The sequence below is a fragment of the Cherax quadricarinatus genome, chromosome 22 (assembly GCF_038502225.1).
Source record: "Cherax quadricarinatus isolate ZL_2023a chromosome 22, ASM3850222v1, whole genome shotgun sequence".
NCBI lineage: Eukaryota > Metazoa > Arthropoda > Malacostraca > Decapoda > Parastacidae > Cherax > Cherax quadricarinatus.
Window position 1 is genome coordinate 1740975 of NC_091313.1, and position 27457 is coordinate 1768431.

Genomic DNA, 27457 nt, shown 5'->3' on the forward strand with positions numbered 1-27457 from the left:
AAAAATAAAATACATTTCATAGAGATTAATTATAGTTTTACATACCCACAACAAATATAGTGTTCAATTATGTATTAATAAATTTAAATAAACATATAAAAAGAACATTTTATTTACCTTTATTGAAGATTGGTGATGGCTTCTTGAAGATAGGGAAGAGGAGAGAGGGAGTTGGGGTTAGTGTTTGGAAGGAGAATCCTCCTCCATGAGGTCTTCAGGTGTCAAAGCCCTCTCTGGGGTTACTTCCCTTCTGCCTTTTAATGCCACTAGGACTAGCTTGAGAGTCACTGGACCCCTGTCTCACAAAATAACTGTCCACAGTTTTCTGTTTCTGGTGCCTCTTTAAGATTTCCCTAAAATGGGACATGGTTCTGTCACTGAACTTGTTGCAAAGATGGTTTGTTTCAGCTTGCTCAGGGTGGTACTTCTCCACAAACATTTGGACATCATTCCACTTCTGTATTATTTCCTTCTTCACATCTATGGTGTTTCTCACTTTCTTTACCACAAGGGTACCACTAGCAAGTTTCTTTGGGCCCACTGTAGCTTATTTCACAGTCCCACAAGCACTAAACACAATGAAATAATCATAAAATGTTTGAATGAGAGCATCAACAAAACCAGACTGGCTCACGGAGCCTGCGTGGGGACGCAGACAGTGCGGGCTGCCGGACAGGTCCGGTGCCCAGCGGTTCGAAAATAGGGGCGAGCTCGATAATAGGGACAAAGTTGGTTTGAAAAAAGGGTTCTATTTTCGAAGAGTTCGATAAGCGATACATTCGAAATTTGAGGTTCCACTGTATTCCGATCATTTTAGTGCTTGCAAGTGCTAAATAAGCTACCATGGCTCCAAAGAAAGCTCCTAATGCTAAGCCTTTGGTAAAGAAGGTGAGAAATATGATTGAATTTAAGAAAAATATCATTGAACAATGTGAAAGTGGCGTACGTGTGGCCGAACTGGCAAGGATATAAAACAAATCCCATACAATCATATCTTCCATCGTGGCCAAGAAAAAGGAAATCAAGGAAGCTGTTGTTGCAAAGGGGGTAAATATGCTGACTTAAAAATGAGATAACCAGTACTCGAAGATGTTGAGAAGTTATTATCGGTGTGGATAAACAAGAAACAATTAGCAGGAGATAGTCTTATGATGTCGATTATTTGTGAAAAGGCTAGGCAGTTGCATGAAGATCTGGTAAAGAAATTGCCTGCAACGAGTACTGATATTTGTGAATTTAAGGCCAGCAAAGGTTGGTTTGAGAGATTTAAGAAGCGTAGTGGCATACACAGTGTGATAAGGCATGGTGAGGCTGCCAGTTCGGACAAAATTGCAGCTACAAAATTTGTAAGTGAATTCAAGGAGTACATAGAGGCTGAAGGACTGAAACCTGAACAAGTGTTCAATTGTGACGAAACAGGCCTCTTTTGGAAGAAAATGCCAAAGAGGACCTACATTACTCAGGAGGAAAAGGGACTGCCAGGACACAAGTCTATGAAAGACAGGCTGACGCTCATGTTCTGTGCTAATGCTAGTGGGGATTTCAAAGTGAAGCCGTTACTAGTGTACCATTCTGAAAATCCCAGAGTGTTCAGGAAAAACAATGTTATGAAGAGTAAATTGTGTGTGTCTTAGAGATCTAATAATAAGACATGGGTCACGAGGGAAATTTTTGTCGAGTGGTTCAATGAAGTGTTTGGCCTTAGTGTGAAGAATTACCTCCTGGAAAAGAAATGGGATCTCAAGTGCCTCCCAGTAATGGACAATGCACCTGCTCATCCTCCAAACTTGGATGACCTAATTCTGCAGGAGTGTGGGTTCATCACAGTATAGTTCTTGCCCCCGAATACCACTCCTCTCCTCCAGCCCATGGACCAGCAGGTCATTTCAAACTTTAAAAAACTCTACACCAAAGCAATGTTTCAAAGGTGCTTTAATGTGACCACAGACACTCACTTGACCCTAAGAGAGTTTTGGAAAGAACACTTCAGTATCCTCCATTGCATAAGTATTATAGGTAAGGCTTGGGAGGGAGTGACTACCAGGGCTTTGAACTCTGCTTGGAGAAAATTGTGGCCAGATTGTGTCCACAAGAGGGATTTTGAAGGGTTTGTGGCTGACCCTGATGAGTCTGTCAGTTGTGAACTCTATTGTGGCATTGGGGAGTTCCATGGGGTTGGATGTGAGTTTGGAGGATACGTGGAAGAGTTGGTGGAGGACCACAATGAAGAGCTAACCACTGAGGAGCTGCAAGAGCTTCAGCAAGAACAGCAACAGATCGCAGCTCAGAATCTTGCTGCAGAGGAGGAGGAAGAGAGATGGAGGAAGGTGCCTTCTTCAGAAATTAAGGAGATTTTTGAAATGTGGGGTAGGGTGGAAAGATTTATGGAGAAACATCACCATGAGAAGGATGTTGCAAGCCATATTGGCAAATTGTACAGTGACAGAGTCTTTGTTCATTTTAGGGAAGTTTTAAAGAGACGCCAGAAACAGAGCTCTCTGGACACTTTTTTTGCGAGACAGGACTCCAGTGACTCTCAAGCTGGTCCTAGTGGCATTAAGAAACAGAGAAGAGAAGTAATCCCAGAAAAGGACTCTTAGCTGTGATCTGTTTAGTTTTTTTAGGGCAGTGCTTGTTATGGAGGTATTGGGTCTTTTTTAGAAAATTATTAATACATTCGTCAGTATCTGTAGAGATTTCTAGCTGAGTTTGCCAGTCGATGTTTGTCATTGCTGTTGTGAAGTTATTAATGGCTGCCTCACTTTCACCTCTCTCATACTTCTTGTTGCCATTTTCCTTTTGTCCCATTTACCTCTTAATCTAACTATAGCTACAACTAAATAATGATCCGATATATCAGTTGCCCCACAATAAACATATACATCCTGAAGCCTACCCAGCATCCTTTTATCCACCAATACATAATCTAACAAACTACTTTCATTATGTGCTATATCATACCTTGTATACTTATTTATCCTCTTTTTCATAAAATGTATTACTTATTACCAACCCTATTTCTACACATAGCTCAATTAACCCTTAATTAAACTGTCCAAACGTAGATCTGCGTTCGCTCGCATAGCGCTCCAAATGTAGATCTCCTCTTTTTTTACATGCTTTCAAATGGAGAAAATCAAAGTCGGAGCGCTACTTGCGTAAACATAGATCTACGTTTGGACAGTTTAACCCTTTGACTGTCGCAAGCCCCTTTCTGAAATTGTCATTCTATGTCGCAAAAGTTTTGGAAAAAAAAAAAAAATTTTCTTATGAAATGATGGAGAATCTTTTCCCGATGGTAATGACACCAAAAGTACGAAATTTGGCTGAAAACTCATGGAATTACGCTCCCACGAAGTTAGCAGTCTCGGCAACATATACGCATCGGCGATTTTGGCGACTTTGAGCCCTGTTTTTGGCCAATTCCGTTGTTCCAGTTGACCAAACTCATAGCTATTTCTTTAGAACTCCATTTTTTCTATTGGTTGAGTACAAGAAACTGCCCATTTACCAATTTGAACTACCCGATAAAGTGGTCAGAAATTGGCAATTTGGCTAATTTCACACAAATTAATAAAGATGCCAATTTCAAAACTGGGTCCAGAATAAACAATGTAGACATTCTTGGCACTAAAATAACATGTCCTCTGTTCATTAGCCACATCTCTAGGCCTCTCTTATATTACTATTGCTTTCTATTTTGATTTTTTATTCATACAGAAAGATACAAAATTTACTGATATGCAGACTACTGCATTATTGTAATAATGGTATAAATAATATCAGTGCACTAGTGAAAGAATATTAGACTCCCCAGTTGATGTGTATTGGACGTGTGGTGTAATTTGCTTTCTCCTGAACATTGGTAAAAATCGAACATTTCCGCTACTTTGAGCTCAATTTCAAGGTTGTTTTCATAGTGAAAGTAATGAAAATCATCTCTATTTCTGTAATATGTTTTCCATTTTATTACCTGAGACCATGAAAACAAGAATATAATGATAAATACTATACGAAAATACACCTCAAAGTCGGTATTTTAATCCAAAAAAACGGTCAGATTTTTTTTTCTCATTATGCACTGCATGCTGTAGGATTTTTTTTTTATGTGGTGTACACTGACCACACAGACCCATTCTCCCACATGTGGGCCTACCAGCTTTCTCCTGCTTGATTTGAAGCCACTAGAATTTACGTGTATAAATACGTCAGAAACAGTAAGTACATATACGCGTAAGACGTATATGTATGACGTAAACAGTCAAAGGGTTAAGGGTTAAAGGCTCCCCATTTTCAGTTACCCTTTGCATCCCAAATTTACCTACTACTCCCTCCACAACATTTTTACCCACTTTAGCATTGAAATCCCCAACCACAAGTACTCTCACACTTGATTCAAAACTCCCCATGCACTCACTCAACATTTCCCAAAAATCTCTCTCTCTCCTCTACACTTCTCTCTTCTCCAGGTGCATAAATGCTTACTATAACCCACTTTTCACATCCAACTCTTATTTTACTCCACATAATACTTGAATTTATACATGTATATTCCCTCTTTTCCTGCCATAACTTATCCTTCAACATTATTGCTACTCCTTCTTTAGCTCTAACTCTTTTTGAAACCCTTGACCTAATCCCATTTATTTCTCCCCACTGAAACTCTCCCACCCCCTTCAGCTTTGTTTCACTTAAAGCTAGGACATCCAGCTTCTTCTCATTCATAACATCCACAATCATCGCTTTCTTATCATTCGCATAACATCTATGCACATTCATACATCCCACTTTGACTGTTTTCTTCTTTTTCTTTTTAGTAGGCTATACAGGAAAGGGGTTACTAGCCCATTGTTCCCGGTATTTTAGTTGACTTTTACAACATGCATGGCTTAAAGAGGAAAGATTCTTTTTCCACTTCCCATGGATATAAAAGGAAAAGCTATAAGAACAAGAACTATTAAGATAAATCAAAGAAAACTCAGATGAGTATGTATACATAAACGTGTACATGTATGTGTAGTGTGACCTAAGTGTAAGTAGAAGTAGCAAGATGTACCTGAAATCTTTCATGTTTCTTTCTTTATTTCAACACACTGGCCGTATCCCACCGAGGTGGGGTGGCCCAAAAGGAAAAACGAAAGTTTCTCCTTTTCTTTCTTTCTTTCAACACACCAGCCGTATCCCACCGAGGTGGGGTGGCCCAAAAGGAAAAACAAAAGTTTCTCCTTTCATATTTAGTAATATATACAGGAGAAGGAGTTACTAGCCCCTTGCTCCCGGCAATTTAGTCGCCTCTTACAACACGCATGGCTTACGGAGGAAGAATTCTGTTCCACTTCCCCATGGAGGTAAGAGGAAATAAACAAGAACAAGAACTAGAAAGAAAATAGAAGAAAACCCAGAGGTGTGTGTATATATATATGCTTGTACATGTATGTGTAGTGTGAGTTAAGTGTAAGTAGAAGTAGCAAGACATACCTGAAATCTTGCATGTGTATGAGACAGAAAAAAAAGACACCAGCAATCCTACCATCGTGTAAAACAATTAGAGGCTTTTGTTTTACACTCACTTGGCAGTAGGATAGCACCTCCCTGGATGGTTGCTGTCTACCAACCTACTACTAATCTTTCTTTCAACACACCAGCCGTATCCCACCGAGGCGGGGTGGCTCAAAAGGAAAATCGAAAGTTTCTCCTTTTACATTTAGTAATATATACAGGAGAAGGGATTACTAGCCCCTTGCTCCTGGCATTTTAGTTGCCTCTTACAACACGCATGGCTTATGGAGGAAGAATTCTGTTCCACTTCCCCATGGAGGTAAGAGGAAATAAACAAGAACAAGAACTAGTAAGAAAATAGAAAACCCAGAGGGGTGTGTATATACTATATGCTTGTACATACATGTGTAGTTTGACTTAAGTGTAAGTAGAAGTAGCAAGACGTACCTGAAACCTTGCATGTTCATGAGACAGAAAAAAAAAAGACACCAGCAATCCTACCATCGTGTAAAACAATTGCAGGCTTTTATTTTACACTCCCTTGGCAGTAGGATAGCACCTCCCTGGGTTGTTGCTGTCTACCAACCTACTACTAATATCAACATTTTATCCACCAATATATAATCTAACATACTACTTTCATTACTTGCTATATCAAACCTTGTATAATTTTTTATCCTCTTGTATCCTTGTATTCATTTATACTTACCTTAATTAAACACACCTGTGATCAGTTTTGAGTATGTATTCTTTTACCCTCAGAGCCAGGTCTAAGGTCAATCTTGCTTGATGGCTATTTGGTCAACTAGACTATTGCTGTTAACGGCCCTCAAACCTGCATAGTTATTGCGACCTAACTGGTGAAATACTTAAAGGAGGTGGTGTCTAATTTTCTCTTGAGAACTTTTACCTTTTGACCATTCATGAGAGAGAGTTACTAGTAATCCCTTCTTAGCAATATTTAAGTGAGCTCCTGGCTCTGTAGCTTTGAATGCATTGAACACTTTTTCCTATTGTACAATTGGTTTATGCTTACAAAATTTTTTGTTTTATACTCATTATATTGTTTAAAACTAACACTGCAACAATGGCTAATTGACTAGACCAGTGGTCCCCAACCTTTTCACCACCAAGGACCCCTTTTATTTAAATTAGTTTTCTCACAGACCCCAGGTTTTTGAAAGGTCTGTCTACGTAAGAAGCCCATTTTGTTAACTAACAACAAACTCGTTTTCCCAGTTTCATCTCTCATTTGACAGACCTACATAACTGATTATGCAATTAAATAAATGGTAGTATATTTAAAAACTTGTTTAAAGAGATGGTTGATGCTGCTTTAACACTATGTTCTGAATTTTAGTTTCAGTGGCAGATAGTTTTAAGCATGGATTAGGTTCCACATTCATCCTGTTTTTGTGTTTTGATTTTATATTAATCAATTGAGTGAATAGAGATGAATGGTTTTTGGGACTTGATGAGCTGTTGGAGTGTGAGCAGGGTAATATTTTGTGAAGGGATTCAGGGAAACTGGTTAGCCAGATTTGAGTCCTGAAGGTGGGAAGTACAATGCCTGCACTTTAAAGTGGAGGTTTGGGATATTGTCTGTTTGGAGCGACATCCGAACTGTCATATCTGGGCACCTCTGCAAAGATAGTGATTGTATGTGAATGATGGTGAAAGTGTTTCTTTCTTTTTTGGGTCACCCTGCCTCAGTGGGAGACAGCTGATGTGTTAAAAAAAAAAAAAAGCTGGGAGAAAGCCTGCTCACATCAATATGTAGAGGGGAATGGCATTAAATATCTCAGTGCTTTGGATGCCAGTTCTGGCTACTCATTTTTCACATGCAATCAAAAGTCTGATAAGTTGTACTGAATGAAACTTGACTTCAGTGAGATATCACACCAAAGTTCCACAAGACTGTTTTCTTCATTTGCAAATTACTTGTTCATTTCCTTATTTAATATAAATGCTACAGACAAACAGTGTCTTTATTATGTCATTAATGAGTTAAAATAAATAAATTAAAATTCTTGGTAATGAACTAATCAGAATCAAATCTTTTTACCATAATTTTGTTATAGAGATGGAGCCTCATTTTCCTGCAGACATTGGAATTGTAGGTTTGATTGATGAAAAGACAAAGAATTATTGGAAATTAAGGAGAATTTAGGTAAATAATTAGTATATTTTTGTGAGGAACATAGTCATAAATGCAAAAATTCGTATACATATTTCATGAAGTGCACGGAGTGGTAGAGGCTTGTGAAGGCTTACTCAGCCCTGTAACAACTTCAGTCAGTATTACTCAGGCTGGCTCCTCCTCAGGAAAATTAGTGAATAGAAAAAGAAATAATAACAGACAAACATAAACACTTTATTATATAGAAAATATAAAATGTAAAACACTTAAATATGAAATATTAATCCTACATTAAAGAAAATGAAAAATGAAAAATATAAATGATAACTGAATTCAACGCTAATTTAAATGTATATAAAACGTGGGTGTCTGGTGTTGGTGACACTGTTGTTGAAATCGTAGCCGTTGCTGATGATGGAGGGGGGTCGCAGGTGTTGGTGACCACCACTGGCTAGATCTTCACAGATTATTGCCATGAGTATAATATCCCGATGACAGGAAAGCAGGTTCTTTACCGCTGCAATGATGTGGGGTTATGTCCTGCAATTTCATACAGGTGCACAGGTACTTCAATACAAAATGGAGAAGTCTCTGGACGTTAGTCCTCCTCCTGTTCTGCTCGTTGATTGCCAGGTGACCCTCTCTGACATCCAAGCTGGAAAGATAGACAGGTTACCCACTGCTTAAATAATCACTCTCCATGGTAGTGTACAATATTCAAAAGACGTGGTGATTATTACAACAGTCAACCTAGAGCAAGACTGAAAGGACTAAGTTTATTATTGGTCAAAAGTGAAGCTTTTAACCAATAAATCCACTAGAATACAAGGCAGGCATGTACTTACAGTAGTGTTGGGAGCTGCGAGTCGAGTGATTTACTGTTTGACCAGAGCCCCATACGTCACCTTTCGAGGGGGGCGGGGAAGAGGGAGGGGAAGGGATAGCGGGAGCTAGACTGACCCTACGTTAACAAGCAGCCGGCAATCAAACTATCACTTTAAGGGTGGGGGGGGGAGAAAAGGTGGGAAAAACGGGAGCGTGACTTACCCTACCTTAACTAGTAGCCGGCAATGAAACTATCACTTTCGAGGAGGGGGAAGAAAGGCGGGAGCGTGACTTACCCTACCTTAACTATTAGCCGGTAATTATTATTATTATAATCAAAAAGAAGCGCTAAGCCACAAGGGCTATACAGCGCTGCAGGGTAGGGAAGGAAGCAAGGGAATTGGATGGCAGAAGGGAGGGGGGATGATCAGCAGGTTACAGAAAACAGCGGGGCAGGGGATAGTACGGGGGTAGAGGGTAGCAAGAGATTCAAGTAGAAAGGGCTGAAAGTATCAGAATTTGTGAAGTAAGTCAGTCGTTGTCAAAAAGTCAATGAGAGAGTCCGGATGAAAGGTGGGTCCATCAGCGAGAAGGGAAGGTAAAGAGAGAGCAGCGGGGCGAAGACGACGACAGAGGTAAATTCTGCGTGCTCGTTGATAAAGTGGGCAGTCCAATAGAATGTGGCTGACTGATAATGGAGCTTGGCAATTCTCACAGAGAGGAGCAAGACGCCTCTCCATGAGATATCCATGAGTAAGACGAGTATGGCCAATGCGAAGACGGGAGAGAGTAGTCTCCCAACCTCGACACTGGTGATAAGAAGACGGCCAGTAACCTATACTCGGTTTAATAGACTGAAGTTTGTTGCCAAGCATAGTAGACCAACGTTGTTGCCAACGGGTGTGAAGGTGGGAAGATATTACAGCAAAATAGTCCGTACATGGAATACCTCTATAAGAAACTGGTAGGTCATGTACTGCTGACCGCGCAGCAGTGTCTGCCTGTTCATTGCCCTGTACGTCAACATGACCAGGGACCCAACAAAAAACAATATCTTTATGCTTAGTAAAGATGCGGCGTAGCCAAAGTTGGATACGGAGGACTAAGGGGTGAGGTGTATCAAATTTTTGTATAGCCTGTAAAGCACTAAGGGAGTCTGAGACAACCACAAATGATGACACAGGCATAGATGCAATACGGATAAGTGCTGTAAGGATGGCATATAATTCAGCAGTAAAAATACTAGCTGAAGATAGTAAATGCCCTTGTACGACGCTGTCCGGAAACACTGCTGCGAATCCTACGCCGTCAGAAGACTTAGAGCCATCTGTGTACACAGCAATGGCATGAGAATGAGAGTGAAAGTGGTCAAGAAAAAGAGAGCGGGAAGCGACCGTAGACAGTTGGGCTTTCGAGCAAGGGAGGGAGAAAGAACAGACTCGAACAGCTGGAACTTCCCAGGGGGGTAGGGAAAAGTGAGATGCTACATGTACATAGAAAGGTGGTAGTTGAAGAGAAGACAAGAGCGAATGAAGGCGAAGAGAGAAGGGACGGAGTAAGCAGGGGCGGCGAACAAATAAAGAATGTCTACTAATATCAGTGACCATTCTATAAATGGAAGGATTGCGGAGATCATGAGAGCGTACATAGTAGCGCAGGCAATGGGCATCACGGCGATCGGATAAGGATGGAACGTTCGCTTCTGCATAGAGGCTTTCGACAGGGGAAGAGCGAAAAGCACCAAGGCATAAACGTAATCCTTGGTGATGAATGGGGTTAAGGCTAGAGAGAGTAGCAGGAGATGCCGCTGAATAGATCTGGTCACCATAATCAAGTTTCGATAAAATAAGGGTGGAATGTAGGTGAAGGAGGGTTCGACGATCAGCTCCCCACGAAAGATGAGCAAGGGTTTTAAGAAGGTTCAGCCGGCTGTGACAAGTTGCCTTCAGAGAGGTAATGTGAGGTTTCCAGGATAACCTACGATCAAAGAGGAGGCCCAGAAACTTGACTGTATCACGTTCAGGGATACGGGAGCCATAGAGGTACAAAGGATGATCGGAGATGACAGAGCGTCTAGTGAAAGTGATTTGGTGGGTTTTAGTGCTGGAAAATTTAAACCCATGTGTGGTGGCCCAATTGGAAACACGGTCGACTGCATGCTGGAGAGAAACTGTAAGGAGGTGACAGTCAGCGCCTGCACAGGCAATAGCGAAGTCATCAACATAGAGTGATGACCAAATATTTGATGGAAGACTAGAGGCCAAATCATTAATAGCAAGGAGAAAAAGTGTTGTGCTCAGAACACATCCCTGGGGGACACCTTCAGCTTGGATAAAGTCCGGGGAGAGCACATTATTAACCCGAACACGGAAATGCCTGTCAGTTAAAAAGTTCTTAAGGAAGGATGGTAGATTGCCTCGAAGGCCTAAGGAGTGGGCTTGGGCTAAAATATTATACCTCCAAGTTGTGTCATATGCCTTCTCAAGGTCAAAAAATATGGCAATAACTGAGTGGTTATTCGCAAAGGCATTACGAACATACGTATCCAAGCGCAGTAAGGGGTCTATGGTAGAACGTCCCTTACGAAAGCCATATTGACGAGTGGAGAGACTGTTGTGTGTCTCTAAATACCACACTAAACGTCTATTTACTAGACGTTCCATTACTTTGCAAACTGCACTGGTAAGAGCAATGGGACGATAGTGGGAGGTTTCATGTCCCGTAGTGCCTGGTTTGCGGAAAGGGAGAACAATGGCGGATTTCCACAGCTGTGGAAGAACTCCTTGTGACCAAATAAGATTGTAAAGGCGTAATAGGACTGCAAGGGCTGACTGATGTAAATGTTGTAGCATACGAATATGAATGTCGTCGGGCCCAGCTGCCGATGATCGACAAGCTGAGAGTGTTGCCTCCAGTTCTTGAAGTGTAAAAGGCACATTATACTGTTCTTCTCTGAGAGAAGAAAAGTCCAAGGGTGCTAACTCTCTGGCAGACTTTGAGGAAAGAAATGAGGGGCATAGATGGAGTCCCTGAGAAATACGGACCAGATGATTGCCAATTTCATTGGCAACATCTAGTGGGTTTGCTATATCAACACCGGCAACCCGCAGAACAGGAGCCGGGTCAGGAGAATATTTACCACTCAGTTTTCGTACTTTTTTCCAGACTGCACTCATAGAGGAAGCAGAGGTGATGGTGGAGACATAATCTCGCCAGCAAGTGCGTTTAGCGTCACGGATGACACGGCGAGCAATCGCACGCTTCTGTTTAAAATCAAGGAGTCGCTCTGTGGTTCTATTGTACCGGTACCTGCCCCATGCAGCGCGTTTCAAACGTACTGCACGAGCACAAGCAGGAGACCACCAAGGCACGCATTTCTGAGAATGCCTGCCCGAAGTTTGGGGTATAGAATGAGAAGCTGCGGTGAAAACGGAGGACGAGAAGAGGTGTAAAAGCTCATCGATGGAGGACGAAGAAGGAACCTCTTTAAAAACAGTCAGGTGTGAGTAAAGGTTCCAATTTGCCCGATTAAATTGCCAGCGTGGGGTGCGAAGAGGTGGCGAATATGAAGGGGAAGTAAGAATGATTGGGAAATGATCACTGTCATGTAAGTCCGGGAGAACAGACCAAGTGAAGTCTAATGCGGCGGAGGAAGAGCAAACTGAGAGATCGATGCAAGAGAGAGTATGAGTCCGAGGATCAAAATGGGTGTGAGTACCTGTATTTAAAACATGGAGGGGGTGGGTGGCAAGAAAAGCCTCTAACTGAATTCCACGGGAATCACAGTGAGACCCCCCCCAGAGGAAATGGTGGGCATTAAAATCACCAAGTAACAGAATCGGTGGCGGTAATGACGAAACAAGGAAGGCAAAATCCGGAATAGATAATGCCCGAGAAGGAGAGAGATATAAAGAACAGAGCGTATACCACCTATGTAAGTGGATACGGGCTGCTGTGTAATGCAGCGAAGTATGAACAAATAGCTGATGGTACGGAATATCAGTGCGGAGAAGAAGGGCACTTTCATTAAAGGTCCCATCAGGAAAAGGATCTGAAGAATACAATAAATTATAGCCTGAGATGTGAGAAATAACAGCAGAGTGTAATTTTGGTTCCTGTAAGCAAACACCAACAGGGGCAAACTGGGAGAGTAACATCTGAAGCTCACCCCGATTACCCCTGAGGCCGCGTATATTCCACTGTAAAAAGGCCATGATTGGCAATGATAAAGATACTTGAAATCCGCAGGTAAGGGTTCCTACGGACTAGAAGGGTTAGAAAAGTCCACATGCGGAGGCAGTGGAAAATGTTCAAGCAGCGAAGGAACGGTGCGCTGTGAAGAAAGGAGTTGCGCAGATGGAGCAGAGGAGAGAGAAAGAGCGGAAGGTGGATCAGTGTCCATTGATGGTTTGGTCTCTGCAATATATTCAGAGATTGCTTCAAGTGTTTCGGAATTCAGAGATGTCGTATGGGAGACAATATTGGGAATGGTAGGGGGAGGATGAGTAAAGATTGGAACTGTATTGGACTGTACCAAGGTAGGGGGGGGCGAAAGGGTGGAGGGAACTGGAGAAGCGTGGCAGGGGACAGAAGAGACAGGAACCTGGGAGGTGGCAGAAGAGGAAGAAACTTGGGAGGGAACAGGGGAGGAAGGTACATTACGAGGAGGAGGGTGAACCTCTGCACTTGTAACTGAGCCAGTGAGAGGGGAAGAACTAGGGACAGAGACAGGGAGGGTAAAATGAGGAGGTGGAAGATGGGTAGGAGGTGTTACCGGACCTTTTTTTGACTTTTGAGAAGTAGAGGGACGATTGGGAAGAGGTGTCGTACGAGGTCTCGTCGACACTGAGGCTTGTAAGAGAGAACTCGAAGAAGCGAGATTAGACTGAGGCGTTGAAGTAGGGACGTCTGAGCCGAGGACAGCAAAAGGATTAGATACAGGAGTGATTATGGGAGAGGTAACCACAGAGGTGGGTGTAGAAGATGGGATACCAGAAGTGGGGGGACGTTTTGAAACACGGGAATAAGAAACACGTGGGAGTCTCCCTTGGAGGCGGAGATGAGAAACTGCCATGGCATAAGGGAGACCTTCTGTCTCTTTGAGGTAACGGATTTCCCGCTCGTTTAAATAGACCTGACAACGGCGAGAGTACGAAGGGTGAGCCTCATGACAGTTAAGGCAAGAGGGAGATCGATTGCAAGACGTATTAGAATGGTCATCGGCACCACAGACTGGGCATTCGGCGATAGATCTGCAATATTTCGCTGGATGGCCAAATCGCCAGCAATTTCTACACTGTTGTGGTGTAGGGATCACCTTTCGAACTTGTAACCGATGTCCTGCTATATAAACTGAGGATGGGAGTTCTCGGCTGTCAAAAGTTAAACGAGCCACATTGCTAGGGTATCGTCTCCGCCCACGGGCAGGAAGAACGTAAGTGTCTACCTTGAGGATTGGGAGATCTTGGAGTTCCAGCTGTTCTAGAATGTCGGTGCCACATGTCTGGAAATTTTGTTGAACTATGGTATGGGGCAGAATGACGGTACCACTACAAGAATTGAGGGAATGATGTTTTTCAAGGGTGACAGGAACAGTATCTATATGGGAAAGACGAGAGAGCTCACGAGCCTGGGTAGCATTCTGTACGGTAATGATGCGCGTACCGCTCTTAAGAGCATGAAAAGAAATATCTTTACCAACATGGCGTAGAAGTGCCTTGCCAATACTATGGTCAGAAAGATAGGCAGTAGAGGAAGTTGGTCATAAAGTGAAGAATTTAGTCCACTGTTCAGTCTGAAACTGAGCGTGGAAAGGTAGTGAAGGACGTGTCGATCGTTTCTGAGAAGAACGAGAAGGTGAAGGTGGAGAAGTATCATCAGCAGGTAATTGTCGTTGACGTTTAGGCGTGGGACCAGAGTTGGTCCGACGTGGAACGGGTCGGCGATTTGAAAATTGCCGCACCGTAGAGGGAGAGGCCGGAAGCATAGTCAGAGGAGAGCGAAGGTCTGATAAATCGAAGGAGTCAGTCGAGGCCTCAGTACCTGAAGCGGGTGAGGAAACAGCACCGGCAATAGGTACAGAGGCATGAGGAATGTCTGAAGAGTGGTCCAAAGACGAGGCGGGGTCAGAACGGGGTGCGGTATCAAGAAGGGGCCCGGGGGTACCAGGTTCATGGACTAGGGCTGCCATGGTTAGGTTACTTCTTTCTTTTTGTTTTTAAGAAAAAAAAAGAAAGAAGAAAAGAAAATAAAAATAAAAAAAAGAAAAAAAAAGGGGGGACCGGGGAGGGATAGTTCCTAGGAGGAATGAAAGGGCCAGAAATCTCCCTCCGCGCCCAAGAGGACCTCAGCACCGCAAGTAGCGCAGATGCAGCATGGAACCCGTGCCATACCCTACCCATCATGCTAGTAAACTAACAATCCGGGATAGCAACCTCACATCTGCCGAGCTACCTCGGTGGACAAAAGAGAGGGCGGCCGGATATCCGCCACAAAGCATACCTCCTTCGGCCACCACCCCCGGAATCCGAAAGGTGGCTTCCAGAGATACACTCGTCGCCCGAAAGACACCCAAAGCTACTCCGGGATACCGGAGAGGGATCAGGACATCCCCAGGCGATCCAGATTCCACGGCAAACTACGCCACCGCTAAGAACCTCAACGGAATGGGATGGACCCCGGTATCCTTTCTCCTACCCAGGAACTAGCGCGCCTGTGGGAGAAATCCCAAAGGACAAAAAGAGGAAGGGCAAAAGGGAGGAGTGGGGAGGAGGAGGAGGAAAGGAAAAAGGGGAGGATGGGGAGGATGGGATAGGGGAGGGGAGATTGGGGGGTAATTAGGTTCGGTCTGAGGAAGAAGACCGATAGGTCTAATTCCTCAGACCAAGAGCCTCTTCACCACGCCAAGGAGCCCCCCTTGAAGAGGCAACAAATCTTTTACTGACTGTCACGACTTAACCAGTCAGAGAAATAATTGGATGAACCATTGATATACACAATATGGAACTTAAAAGCCTGGAGTGCCAATGTCCACCTCAAGAGGCGACTGTTGGTTCCCTTAAAAGTTTCTAGGTATATCAAAGGTTTGTGGTCCATTTCTAAAATGAATTCTTTTCCCAGCAAATAAAATTTAAGTTTGGAGATACCCCACACAAGGGCTAAACATTCCTTTTCTATTGTGGAGTATCTTGTTTCTGCGGGAAGGAGTTTCCGGCTTAGGAAGCATACAGGGAAGGGAGTACCATCATGGTATTGTAGTAACACCGCACCTAAGCCAGTATTGGAGGCATCAGTTCTCAAACAAAATGTTGTATTAATATCAGGAATCTTAAGTATAGGGTCTTTCGAAAAGATACTTTTAATCTCAAACTTTTCCCGAGCTACGTCGGAAAGTTCAAGAGGTTCCTTCACAGACTTTTTAAGGAAGTCCGATAAGATGCCTGTAAGATCAGCAAGATTCGGGATGAACCGAGCATAAAAATTTACAGAACCAAGAAAGCTACGCATGAGCTTCTTGGTTTTGGGGAATTTAAATTCTAATAAAGCGTTGATCTTACTGGGGAGAGGCTGCAGAGAGTTATTAGAAAGTATCAGTCCAAGATATCTAATCTTGTTATACCCAAGGAAGCATTTCTTCGGCTTGGCAGTGAGGCCATGTGAGCGTAACCTACGCAAAACTGATGTTAATGTTTGGATATGTTCGTACCACGTGGATGTCATTACGTAAATGTTATCAAAATAAACTGAAACATTTGGCATATTACCCAAGACCTTTCTCATCAGTCTCACGTAGGTAGCACAGGCAGTTACCAAACCGAAGGGCATAGTTCTATACTGCATCAGTCCTTGGTGTGTAGGAAAAGCGGTGTACTGCTTAGAAGAAGGATCTAACATTACTTGATGATATGCCTGCGCAATATCAATCTCTGAAAAGAAGGAAGAGTCATAAAATTTGTGTAGATCGCTATCTATTAAAGGCATAGGCTCAGCATCCCATCGAGTTATAGCATTAAGGCCTCTGAAGTCAATAGCAAGTCTATATGAATTATCCTCCTCCTTAACCATGACTACTGGTGAACAATATGATGATACTGAAGGTTCAATGATCTTTAGTTTTAATAATTTGTCTACCTCTCAGTCAAATGCATCCCTAAGGTGAACTGGAACTGGGTGTAATTTTCGTTTGATAGGATTGTCCATCACTAAGTCAATCTTATGGACTACCGTGGAGGTAACACCTGGAATATCAGTAAAGACATCTGAAAAGTTACTCACACATTGAAGTAGTTCATGTCTCTTATGGTCATCCAAAGATTCATTAATATTAATGGTGGTTGCGTCCGAGTGGTCAAGAGTCACCAAGTCATGTAGTTCTTCATCATGGTCTAAGTTAGAGGTGTCAATTACGCACACTTTACATTCTTCAGTTGTCTTATCAAGTTCGTGTGGAAAAACTAAGTCTAAGTTATTAAGGCAGTTAACCGAATTTCTTCGGTAATATTTCTTAAGGATGTTGATATGATAAAGCTTAGGTTTCCCCTTGACTTCTATGAGGTAGTCAACTTTCCCACAAATTTTTAATACTTTATATGGACCTTTCCATGCTACTAATAATTTATTTGACTTGATAGGCAAAAGTACAAGAACTTCATCACCTACTTTAAAACTTCTCTGACTTTTGGAATCAAAATATGTTTTGTACTGGTCCATTGACAAGCTTAGGTTTTTCGAAACTATGTCAGAGGTCTCCTCAAGTTTGGATCTAAGGTCAAGGAGAAACTGGTAAGAAGACTGAACCTCAGCATTTACCTCCTCATTAGTCCATAAGTCATGAAGGATGGACAATGGGCCTCTGGCCTGTCTACCATAGAGAAGTTCAAAAGGTGAAAACCCCAAAGAGTCACTGGGAACTTCCCTCATGGCAAACAAAGCACAGGGTAGGTAACGATGCCACTCCTTAGGTTTAAGGGAGCAAAGTTTTCTTAAAATGGACTTGAGAATCGAATGCTGGCGCTCAATCCTCCCATTACAGCTGGGATGATAGGGTGTGGTGAAGAGAGGCTTCACTCCCAGAAGTTGGTATAGATGTTGCATTAAGTCAGATGTAAATTGTGTCCCACGGTCAGACAAAATTTCTCTAGGGATGCCCACTCTGGAGAAGATGGACAAAAGGGCTTCAGCCACCTCTGTAGTAGTTATGGTCTTTAAGGGTATGGCTTCAGGGAAACTCGAAGCATAATCAACTAATGTTAATATATATCTATGTCCCCCAGATGAAAGTGGAGATAAAGGACCAACGATGTCAATAGCTACTCTTTCAAACGGTACCGTAAAGATAGGCATTTTGACCATAGGTACTCGCCTGGTACCTCGGGAGGATGACAGTTGGCAAACTTTACATGATCTACAATAGGTAGTGACATCTGAGGACATTTTTGGCCAAAAATAGGTTTCCCTAATTTTATTTAAGGTTTTACGATGCGAGAAATGTCCAGCCACTGGCAGGTCATGAGCCATTTTAAGAACAGTCTCTCTGCATTGACTTGGAACAACTAAGATGGAATAGTCTATCTCATCTGAATTTAATTTGAATACTGACTTGTACAAGATTTTTTTTTTTTTTTTTTTTTTCAACAAGTCGGCCGTCTCCCACCGAGGCAGGGTGACCCAAAAAAGAAAGAAAATCCCCAAAAAGAAAATACTTTCATCATCATTCAACACTTTCACCACACTCGCACATTATCACTGTTTTTGCAGAGGTGCTCAGAATACAACAGTCTAGAAGCATACACATATAAAGATACACAACATATCCCTCCAAACTGCCAATATCCCAAACCCCTCCTTTAAAGTGCAGGCATTGTACTTCCCATTTCCAGGACTCAAGTCCGACTATATGAAAATAACCGGTTTCCCTGAATCCCTTCACTAAATATTACCCTGCTCACACTCCAACAGATCGTCAGGTCCCAAACTACCATTCGTCTCCATTCACTCCTATCTAACACGCTCACGCACGCTTGCTGGAAGTCCAAGCCCCTTGCCCACAAAACAAGATACCTTTTATATATTCAAATTTATATGAAAAGTTTTTCCTTTGGATAACTTGATTTTGTTTAGCGGCATTATGGCAATTCTGAAGAGAAGGGGAATTACGTTGTAACTTGACAAAGGAGTCCTTTGATATATCTAAAGGCTTAAAGTCAGGGAAAATCAAAGGATGGACAGTAGGAGAAGCCTGGGCTTTGGTCTGAGCCCTAGTCAAGACATTTATGGTATCGGAGGTGATATCTTCACTTTCATCTAACAAGTGAACCGGTGATCCTACTACCTCGCTTTCGAGAGTAGCATCACTGGTTTTTAATCCCACATGAATCTCACGAGACATTGTTTCATCTGAACTTTCGAGGGGCTTCTCTGACTCTACAGGAAGAGGATCTGAAACACTTATATCCATCTTTGGTGATGAAAGGTCAACCTCAGAAGGAAGAATGGCACCTTTTACATTACCTATTAGTACGGAGCAAGAAGTGATGGGAGCTAGTACGGCTTCAGACCAACCTGTGAACCATTTAGACCTAATGTAACAACGGATGGTAGGAAAAGTGTCCGTACGGCCCAAGTAGTCTGAAAGTATAGCAGAGGAATGAGTTTCTTTAAGGTTAGGGAACAGCTTATCAGAAATGACTATACATGTGCATCCAGTGTCTCGTAAAATGGTAGATACATTAAGTCCATTAACTGTTCCTGAACAGAAGGGTGCTTGGTCATTACAGTCTTTAAAACATCTTCCAACTTTTTGGACCTTCTTAGAAGGACAATCTGGACGTTTATGTCCCTTAACACCACACAAATGACAAACAGGAATAAAAGAAGTCATTTTACTTTCCACTAGAGGCTTTGATTTCTTAAGGTCTGATGAACCCTTGCCCTTAAGGTTCGATCCCTTTAGGTCTTTATAGGAATTGTGAGCCTCAGCATACAGGTCAGCAGCCTCAGCAACTTCCTCAGCTTTAATCAGGTTACATTCTCTGATGAATGTTCGTATCTGATGGGGAAGAGCTGTCAGGAACTGGTCAGCAACCATGAAGTCTCGAAGAGATTCATAACTGTGATAAATTCCTGAACTCTCAGTCCAAAAGTCGAACAAACGAAAGAGTGTTACCTGTTAATGCTGAAAGTTCTGGCCAGGCTGTAAGGTGGCATACCTGAAATCTTTCCTGTAAGAATTAGTGGTTTTTTGATATGCTTTAAGGATTGCCTTCTTTAGTAGGTTATAATTACATATGATATCCTGCGACAAAGTTGCATGGATATTCAAGGCTGTACCAGAAAATAACATTCCTAACCTGGTAGCCCAGGTGTCAGCAGGCCATTCACAGAGGGTAGCGGTATTTTCAAACCTGATAATGTATGAAGTTATGTCTTCCCCCTCTGTGAAGGGAGGTAAATTAGGTGTTGGAATATGTGCACTGACTGCACGTTGTTCCATTACTCCTTCCTCTAATTGTTGTTGTGTAAGAGTTAACTTTTTATTCTCCAATTCAAGGCGAGATTTTTCGAGCTCGCGATCCTTTTCTCTCTCTATTAACTCATGTTCTCTAGCTTTTGCGTCACGTTCTCTAGCTCTTTCCTCACGTTCTCTAGCTTTTTCCTCAACTTCTCTATCCTTTGCTCTTTCCTCAAGTTCTCTTAATTTAACCTGTTCCTCACGTATCTTAGCTTGTTCCTCACGTATCTTAGCTTGTTCCTCACGTTCCTTAGCTCTTTCCTCACGATCAAGTCTATCACGCTCTTTTTGGTCTTCTCGCTCTCTTTCTGTCTTTCTTGGATTTCTCTCTCAATTCTCTCTCTCTCCTTTTTCTCCTGTCTTTCAAGGTTCTCTTTCTCCTTTTTCTCTTCTCTTTCGATTCTTTCTCTCTCCTTTTCTTCTTCTCTTTCGATTCTCTCTCTCTCCTTATTCTCTTCTCTTTCCCTTTCTAGCTGTCTTTCTTCTCTCTCAATTCTCTCTCTTTCAAGTCTTTCCTGGATCTTAGCACTAATGAAAGATTCTAAATTTTTCCCTGTTATTCCTAACTTACTTCCAGCGTTCATCCAAAACTGGTATTCATCCATACTTGCAAGAATAACTTAAACTATCAGGGGAAATGAAATGGGTATTAAAGAAAATGGAGGGTTCAATTCCTGCTCCGCTCAAAATGTAAATAAACCAGAGGGCTCAATCCCTGCTTCAATTAAACAATATGTATTAACGAAAACGAAGGGTTCTGTGCCGGCTCCGAGCAAATAGTAAGTAGAATGGGGTCCCTTGACCATCCAATCTTCTCACCAACAAATCAAGAGTGTCCTATGACAGTTCCCTTGATAAAATAAAGAGCTCAATGAAACAAGTTGTCACTGGAAAATCTCGGGTCCCTAGAGTCTAATCCTCCAAAGTGTTTCAAGCTCACATGAAAAAGTGGCAGAATTAACTATTATATCCTGCCTGACTTGACTTACAATAAATTGAGACTATAACAATCACCAAATCTTTCAAATACCTGTACTGTAGTCCTACCATAGAGAATGATTACTCATGGCTGGTGGTAACCGTCTGTGGTATGCGGCGTTGAAGTTCCAATGGTAGATTCGAGATGGAGTTGAATCTTGATTCAGTAGAGTTGATCCTGGCAAGGTCGCCACTTGTGAAGGCTTACTCAGCCCTGTAACAACTTCAGTCAGTATTACTAAAGGTGGGCTCCTCCTCGGGAAAATTAGTGAATAGAAAAAGAAATAATAACAGACAAACATAAACACTTTATTATATAGAAAATATAAAATGTAAAACACTTAAATATGAAATATTAATCCTACATTAAAGAAAATGAAAAATGAAAAATATAAATGATAACTGAATTCAACGCTAATTTAAATGTATATAAAACGTGGGTGTCTGGTGTTGGTGACACTGTTGTTGAAATCGTAGCCGTTGCTGATGATGGGGGGGGGGTCGCAGGTGTTGGTGACCACCACTGGCTAGATCTTCACAGATTATTGCCGTGAGTATAATATCCCGATGACAGGAAAGCAGGTTCTTTACCGCTGCAATGATGTGGGGTTATGTCCTGCAATTTCAAACAGGTGCACAGGTACTTCAATACAAAATGGAGAAGTCTCTGGACGTTAGTCCTCCTCCTGTTCTGCTCGTTGATTGCCAGGTGACCCTCTCTGACATCCAAGCTGGAAAGATAGACAGGTTACCCACTGCTTAAATAATCACTCTCCATGGTAGTGTACAATATTCAAAAGACGTGGTGATTATTACAACAGTCAACCTAGAGCAAGACTGAAAGGACTAAGTTTATTATTGGTCAAAAGTGAAGCTTTTAACCAATAAATCCACTAGAATACAAGGCAGGCATGTACTTACAGTAGTGTTGGGAGCTGCGAGTCGAGTGATTTACTGTTTGACCAGAGCCCCATACGTCACCTTTCGAGGGGGGGGGAAGAGGGAGGGGAAGGGATAGCGGGAGCTAGACTGACCCTACGTTAACAAGCAGCCGGCAATCAAACTATCACTTTAAGGGTGGGGGGGGAGAAAAGGCGGGAAAAACGGGAGCGTGACTTACCCTACCTTAACTAGTAGCCGGCAATGAAACTATCACTTTCGAGGAGGGGGAAGAAAGGCGGGAGCGTGACTTACCCTACCTTAACTATTAGCCGATAATGAAACTATTGTTACTATATTGCTACTCCTATCTATTGAACTTTTCCCTCACAAGGCTTGATCCCCAGTCTTCTAATTTCTGCCTAATTTCTGTTGAGGCTGATAAATTAAAAAACACAAAAAGAGAGTTAGTTATGAAGACTAAGAGTACATACAGTTTTGAGGATGATGATAGGTGGGAGTTGATATTGTTGTGCATTTTACAGATATCTTACCACTTCTTTCACTTTTATTTTTTGTGAGTATAATGTATATCTAACAAATATTTAATTTAAATCTTACAGGTTATTGCAGTTCCATCAAGATCTGGAGACGTCAGCTTTATATCTGACATTGAAGGCACCCCAAGCAAAGCACGTGCTCGCAGACACAAAGCCAAAGTCTTACCATCGAAGATAACTACTTCAACCCCAAAAGGCAAATAAAAGGAAATGAAGATGCTGGTAGCAGAGAATCTTTATTTCCATTTGTTGGCCTTTGCCATTGCCTACCTTGGCAAAAGAAAAGTGACATGGTTATGGTGGCACAAAACCATAATTAAATGATGTGGTATTACTCTTTTGGGATATTATTACTTTATTCAGGAGAGGGGAAGGGCTAAATCCTTAGGGTCCACCCTACCAATCAGCCATTTCCCACCAAGATAGAGTGACAAATATATAGGCAACATATATTGATATATTTCTTGCACTAATAAATATTTGCATTCAGTGATTCATTAATGTTTTAGTAATGTGAAGAGGAAAACAAAATAGTGTAGCTTTAAATATTTTTTATAAATGTCGATCCATTTGTCAGTAATAATATAATGACAAATCAGGGAACAGGCGGGGTGTGAATCCATGGCATGGATTCAAATCCCACCTGGTCCCTAATTTGTCTGCAATCATATTGTTTCAATTTCTTGGGTCATGACATAGTGCACTTTTTTATGAAATTCACTCAGATTTCATAGTGAAAATATAAGCTTGGATTATTACAGTAGTTCTCTGCAGTTAAAGGTATGCATTGTATCAGTGCTCTTTTTTCTATAAATTATTGTTCATCTATTTGGAAACTGACTGGTTTGATCATATATGGAGGAATTGTAATGATTGTTCCATCTTGCAGTACAAAATGTTGATATGTATTATTACTATAATCATAGAGAAGCACTAACCCAGTAGTGGTCATGCAGTGTTTAGGACATGAGAAGTATTTGGTGTTGAAGGGTGTTGGTATTTTTACACTTCGGAGGTTCCAAAATTTTTGCTTTTATATTTTGTTTGTTTTCCATTATAACTTTTTCCATCCAGTATACTTTTATTGTTTCTTGTTAGTGTTATATTTATGGGGAAATGGTAAAATTGTAAGGGTCACACACAGCCTTGGAAGGCAATCAGGTTTGTTTGAAGGGGTAGTTAGGCATAATTCTTCCATGAACCAGGAGCCCCTCACTGGTATCATGATACCTCCCTTGAATGAATTTTTTTTTTTACCAATTAGGTGTTTCTCACCAAGGTAGGTGAACGTAATTGAGGACACATTCACCTTCACTCATTCAGTAGCTGTCTTGCCTAAAATGCACATATGTCACATTACTGATGCCCATACAACACTTAGAAAGAGAAACCACCAGCACTGAAGTAGGTAACTTCAAAACGTGTTGAAGGGGTGTGAAGGCATTATAGAAAATTACAAGAAGATAATCACACATGTATGCCATTTAATTTACTCCCGTGAAGATCAGGTCACCATTGGAAGCCTTATCAGGAGATGACTCTGCCAATATACTGTAGCTTTTTAGACACACTGAACATGCCAGGGTAGCTCCATTGTGAAGAAACACCAAATAACAACCAACCTGGGTTGAGCACATTTTTGTGAATATAAAAATATTTCATTGGGGTAGAGCACAATTAGATCTATGTATATTATGATGTGCAAGATTTCAGGTACGTCTTGCTACTTCTACTTACACTTAGGTCACACTACACATACATGTACAAGCATATATATACATACACCCCTCTGGGTTTTCTGCTATTTTCTTTCTAGTTCTTGTTCTTGTTTATTTCCTCTTATCTCCATGGGAAAGTGGAACAGAATTCTTCCTCCGTAAGCCATGCGTGTTGTAAGAGGTGACTAAAATGCTGGGAGCAAGGGGCTAGTAACCCCTTCTCCTGTATAAATTACTAAATTTAAAAAGAGAACTTTTGTTTTTCTTTTTTGGGCCACCCTGCCTCGGTGGGATACGGCCGGTTTGTTGAAAGAAGAAAGAATATTATGATGTACAGTATCTTGAAAATGAATGAGGATGTTTCATATTGCTCTCTGATATTAATGTAAAGGTAAAAGCTACTGCACTCATTGCTCTTTACTGCAGACTTTTACCCTGGTGACTTTTTTTTTTGAGCTGAATACAGGTTGACCATCACTAATCTGGCATCAGTGGGACCTGTAGGGTGCTGGATTAGTGACTTTGCCAGATCACAGGGTGATTAAGCTAGAATACACTTAATCCAACAGCTAACCACCTCATCTTACCTTTAAGATACCCTGTAAATCAGTACAAGTTGGTTAATAAAGTTAACAAACTTGACGTACACAAGAAACCTCATCACTGCTGCTTCCAAAGTGAAGAGCTGAAATTCACAACTAAGCACATTTACAAGTCTTGAAGGGCTGTCAGGATTGCCATCTTCTTGAGGTGAAGGCTGTCAGGATTGCCATCTTCTTGAGGTGAAGGCTGTCAGGATTGCCATCTTCTTGGGATGAAGGGCTGTCAGGATTTGCATCCTCTTCATCTTGGAAGGTGACTGAGATATGAGGAACTGATGATGACAGTGGCAGCATATCTAGTTGAACAGATGTTGAAGGCACTTGATTTTCAAGTGGTGACTCCTCTGTTGCACACTTTTTAGCTATTTTTTTGAACATATCTTGCAAGCTAAGCAGTTTCATATATTTTGGCCTTTCTTTGATTAGTTTATCCTGCAGCATGTAAACGTTCATTTTTTTGTTTCTTGTTGCCGCAGGTTGGTGCAGTGACCCATAAAATTTGAAATTATGCTAGCTGAAATTAGTACCAGTTTAGTGATGGAGCCAGATTAATGATTGCTGGATCAGTGATGGCTGACCTCTATATGATTTTGGAATGGGAAAAGTAGTAGTCCCTATTGGGTATTGAGACAAGAAGCCAACTGTACAGGGTTTAGCAGGATGTGGGTGTCCAGCCCTCATTACACAGAAATTACTACTGTGAGATTGGTTTCTTTAGCTTAAAGATAGATCACACTCAGTTCACCCATAGACACTTGCTTGAGGGTAATTCTTTACCTTTCTGTGCATCTTGTTGTTGCTGACCATGAACTATATTTTAATATCACTTCCTTGGCTCCAGTCTTACCATTTTAGTCATGGACTTTATAATAACCTGAGTGTCCATAGAGGTATCGGTGACATTTTAAGATAAGATTTTCTTCAGATTTTTAACCCAGGAGGGTTAGCCACCCAGGATAACCCAAGAAAGTCAGTGCGTCATCGAGAACCGTCTAACTTATTTCCGTTGGGGTCCTTAATCTTGTCCCCCAAGATGCGATCCACACCAGTCGACTAACACCCAAGTACCTACTTGCTGCTAGGTGAACAGGACAACAGGTATAAGGAAACGCGTCGAAATGCTTCCACCCACTGGGAATAGAACCCGGGCCCTCCGTGTGTGAAGCGGGAGCTTTAGCCACCAGGCCACTGGGCCACCATAGATGAAACTTTTAGTATGATTGACTTGATAACTTTTATTTAATAACTGAGATGCTTTGAATTTATTATGATTTTATTTATTTATTATTTTTAGGACTCTGGTGCTATTTTACATTTTGGAGCTTGAATGTGTGTATATTGCAAATGGATGTAAGTGCTGATGTATGTTTTTTTTTTTTTAACAAGTCGGCCGTCTCCCACTGAGGCAGGGTGACCCAAAAAAGAAAGAAAATCCCCAAAAAGAAAATACTTTCATCATCATTCAACACTTTCACCTCACTCACACATAATCACTGTTGTTGCAGAGGTGCTCAGAACACAACAGCTTAGAAGCATATACCTATAAAGATACACAACATATCCCTCCAAACTGCTAATATCCCGAACCCCTCCTTTAGAGTGCAGGCATTGTACTTCCCATTTCCAGGACTCAAGTCCGGCTATATAAAAATAACCGGTTTCCCTGAATCCCTTCACTAAATATTACCCTGCTCACACTCCAACAGATCGTCAGGTCCCAAATACCATTCGTCTCCATTCACTCCTATCTAACATGCTCACGCACGCTTGCTGGAAGTCCAAGCCCCTCGCCCACAAAACCTCCTTTACCCCCTCCCTCCAACCTTTTCGAGGACGACCTCTACCCCGCCTTCCTTTCCCTACAGATTTATATGCTCTCCATGTCATTCTACTTTGATCCATTCTCTCTAAATGACCAAACCACCTCAACAACCCCTCTTCAGCCCTCTGACTAATACTTTTATTAACTCCACACCTTCTCCTAATTTCCACACTCCGAATTTTCTGCATAATATTTACACCACACACACCCTTAGACAGGACATCTCCACTGCCTCCAACCGCCTCCTCGTTGCTGCATTCACAACCCAAGCTTCACACCCATATAAGAGTGTTGGTACTACTATACTTTCATACATTCCCTTCTTTGTCTCCAAAAATAAAATTTTTTGTCTCCACATATACCTCAACGCACCACTCACCTTTTTTCCCTCATCATTTCTATGATTAACCTCATCCTTCATAAATCCATCCACCGACACGTCAACTCCCAAGTATCTGAAAGCATTCACTTCTTCCATACTCCTCCTCCCCAATTTGATATCCAATTTTTCTTTATCTAAATCATTTGATACCCTCATCACCTTACTCTTTTCTATGTTCACTTTCAACTTTTAATGTGCCTATGTTGTGAATGGATGTAAGAAGCTTAGTATATTGTGTTGAATGACCTTTCTGTCCCAGTACTCTCTCAGCTCCACAGCTTTCACTGGTATTAATACTGAATATTGCTTGTCTAGTAATTTTTTGGGATCAATGCAAGAGATATAGAAAAAAAAAAGAAATATGTGGGCACATCATCAGATGGCCTCCTTAGAACCATGGCTTATTTTATAATGAACTGAATTTTTATAAAAAATCAGATTACCATGTAACTTGGTAGATGAATGTTCTTTTACTATAGTTCCGTGTAACATGGTAGATGACTATATATATTATTGTACCATGTAACTTGGTAGATGAATACA

The 27457-nt window shown here is 41.6% G+C and overlaps 1 protein-coding gene across 1 annotated transcript in view; it reads left to right on the forward strand.

The window, feature by feature from the left end:
* Window positions 1-24161, forward strand: part of LOC128689845 (jouberin-like) — a 79672-nt gene extending 55511 nt beyond the window's left edge. Inside the window, exon 12 of the mRNA XM_070087451.1 lies at window positions 22454-24161. Within this exon, the coding sequence (XP_069943552.1) occupies window positions 22454-22594 (141 nt within the window). The 3' untranslated portion in view covers window positions 22595-24161. The remainder of the gene's footprint in view (window positions 1-22453) is intronic.
* Window positions 24162-27457: the final 3296 nt, after the last annotated feature.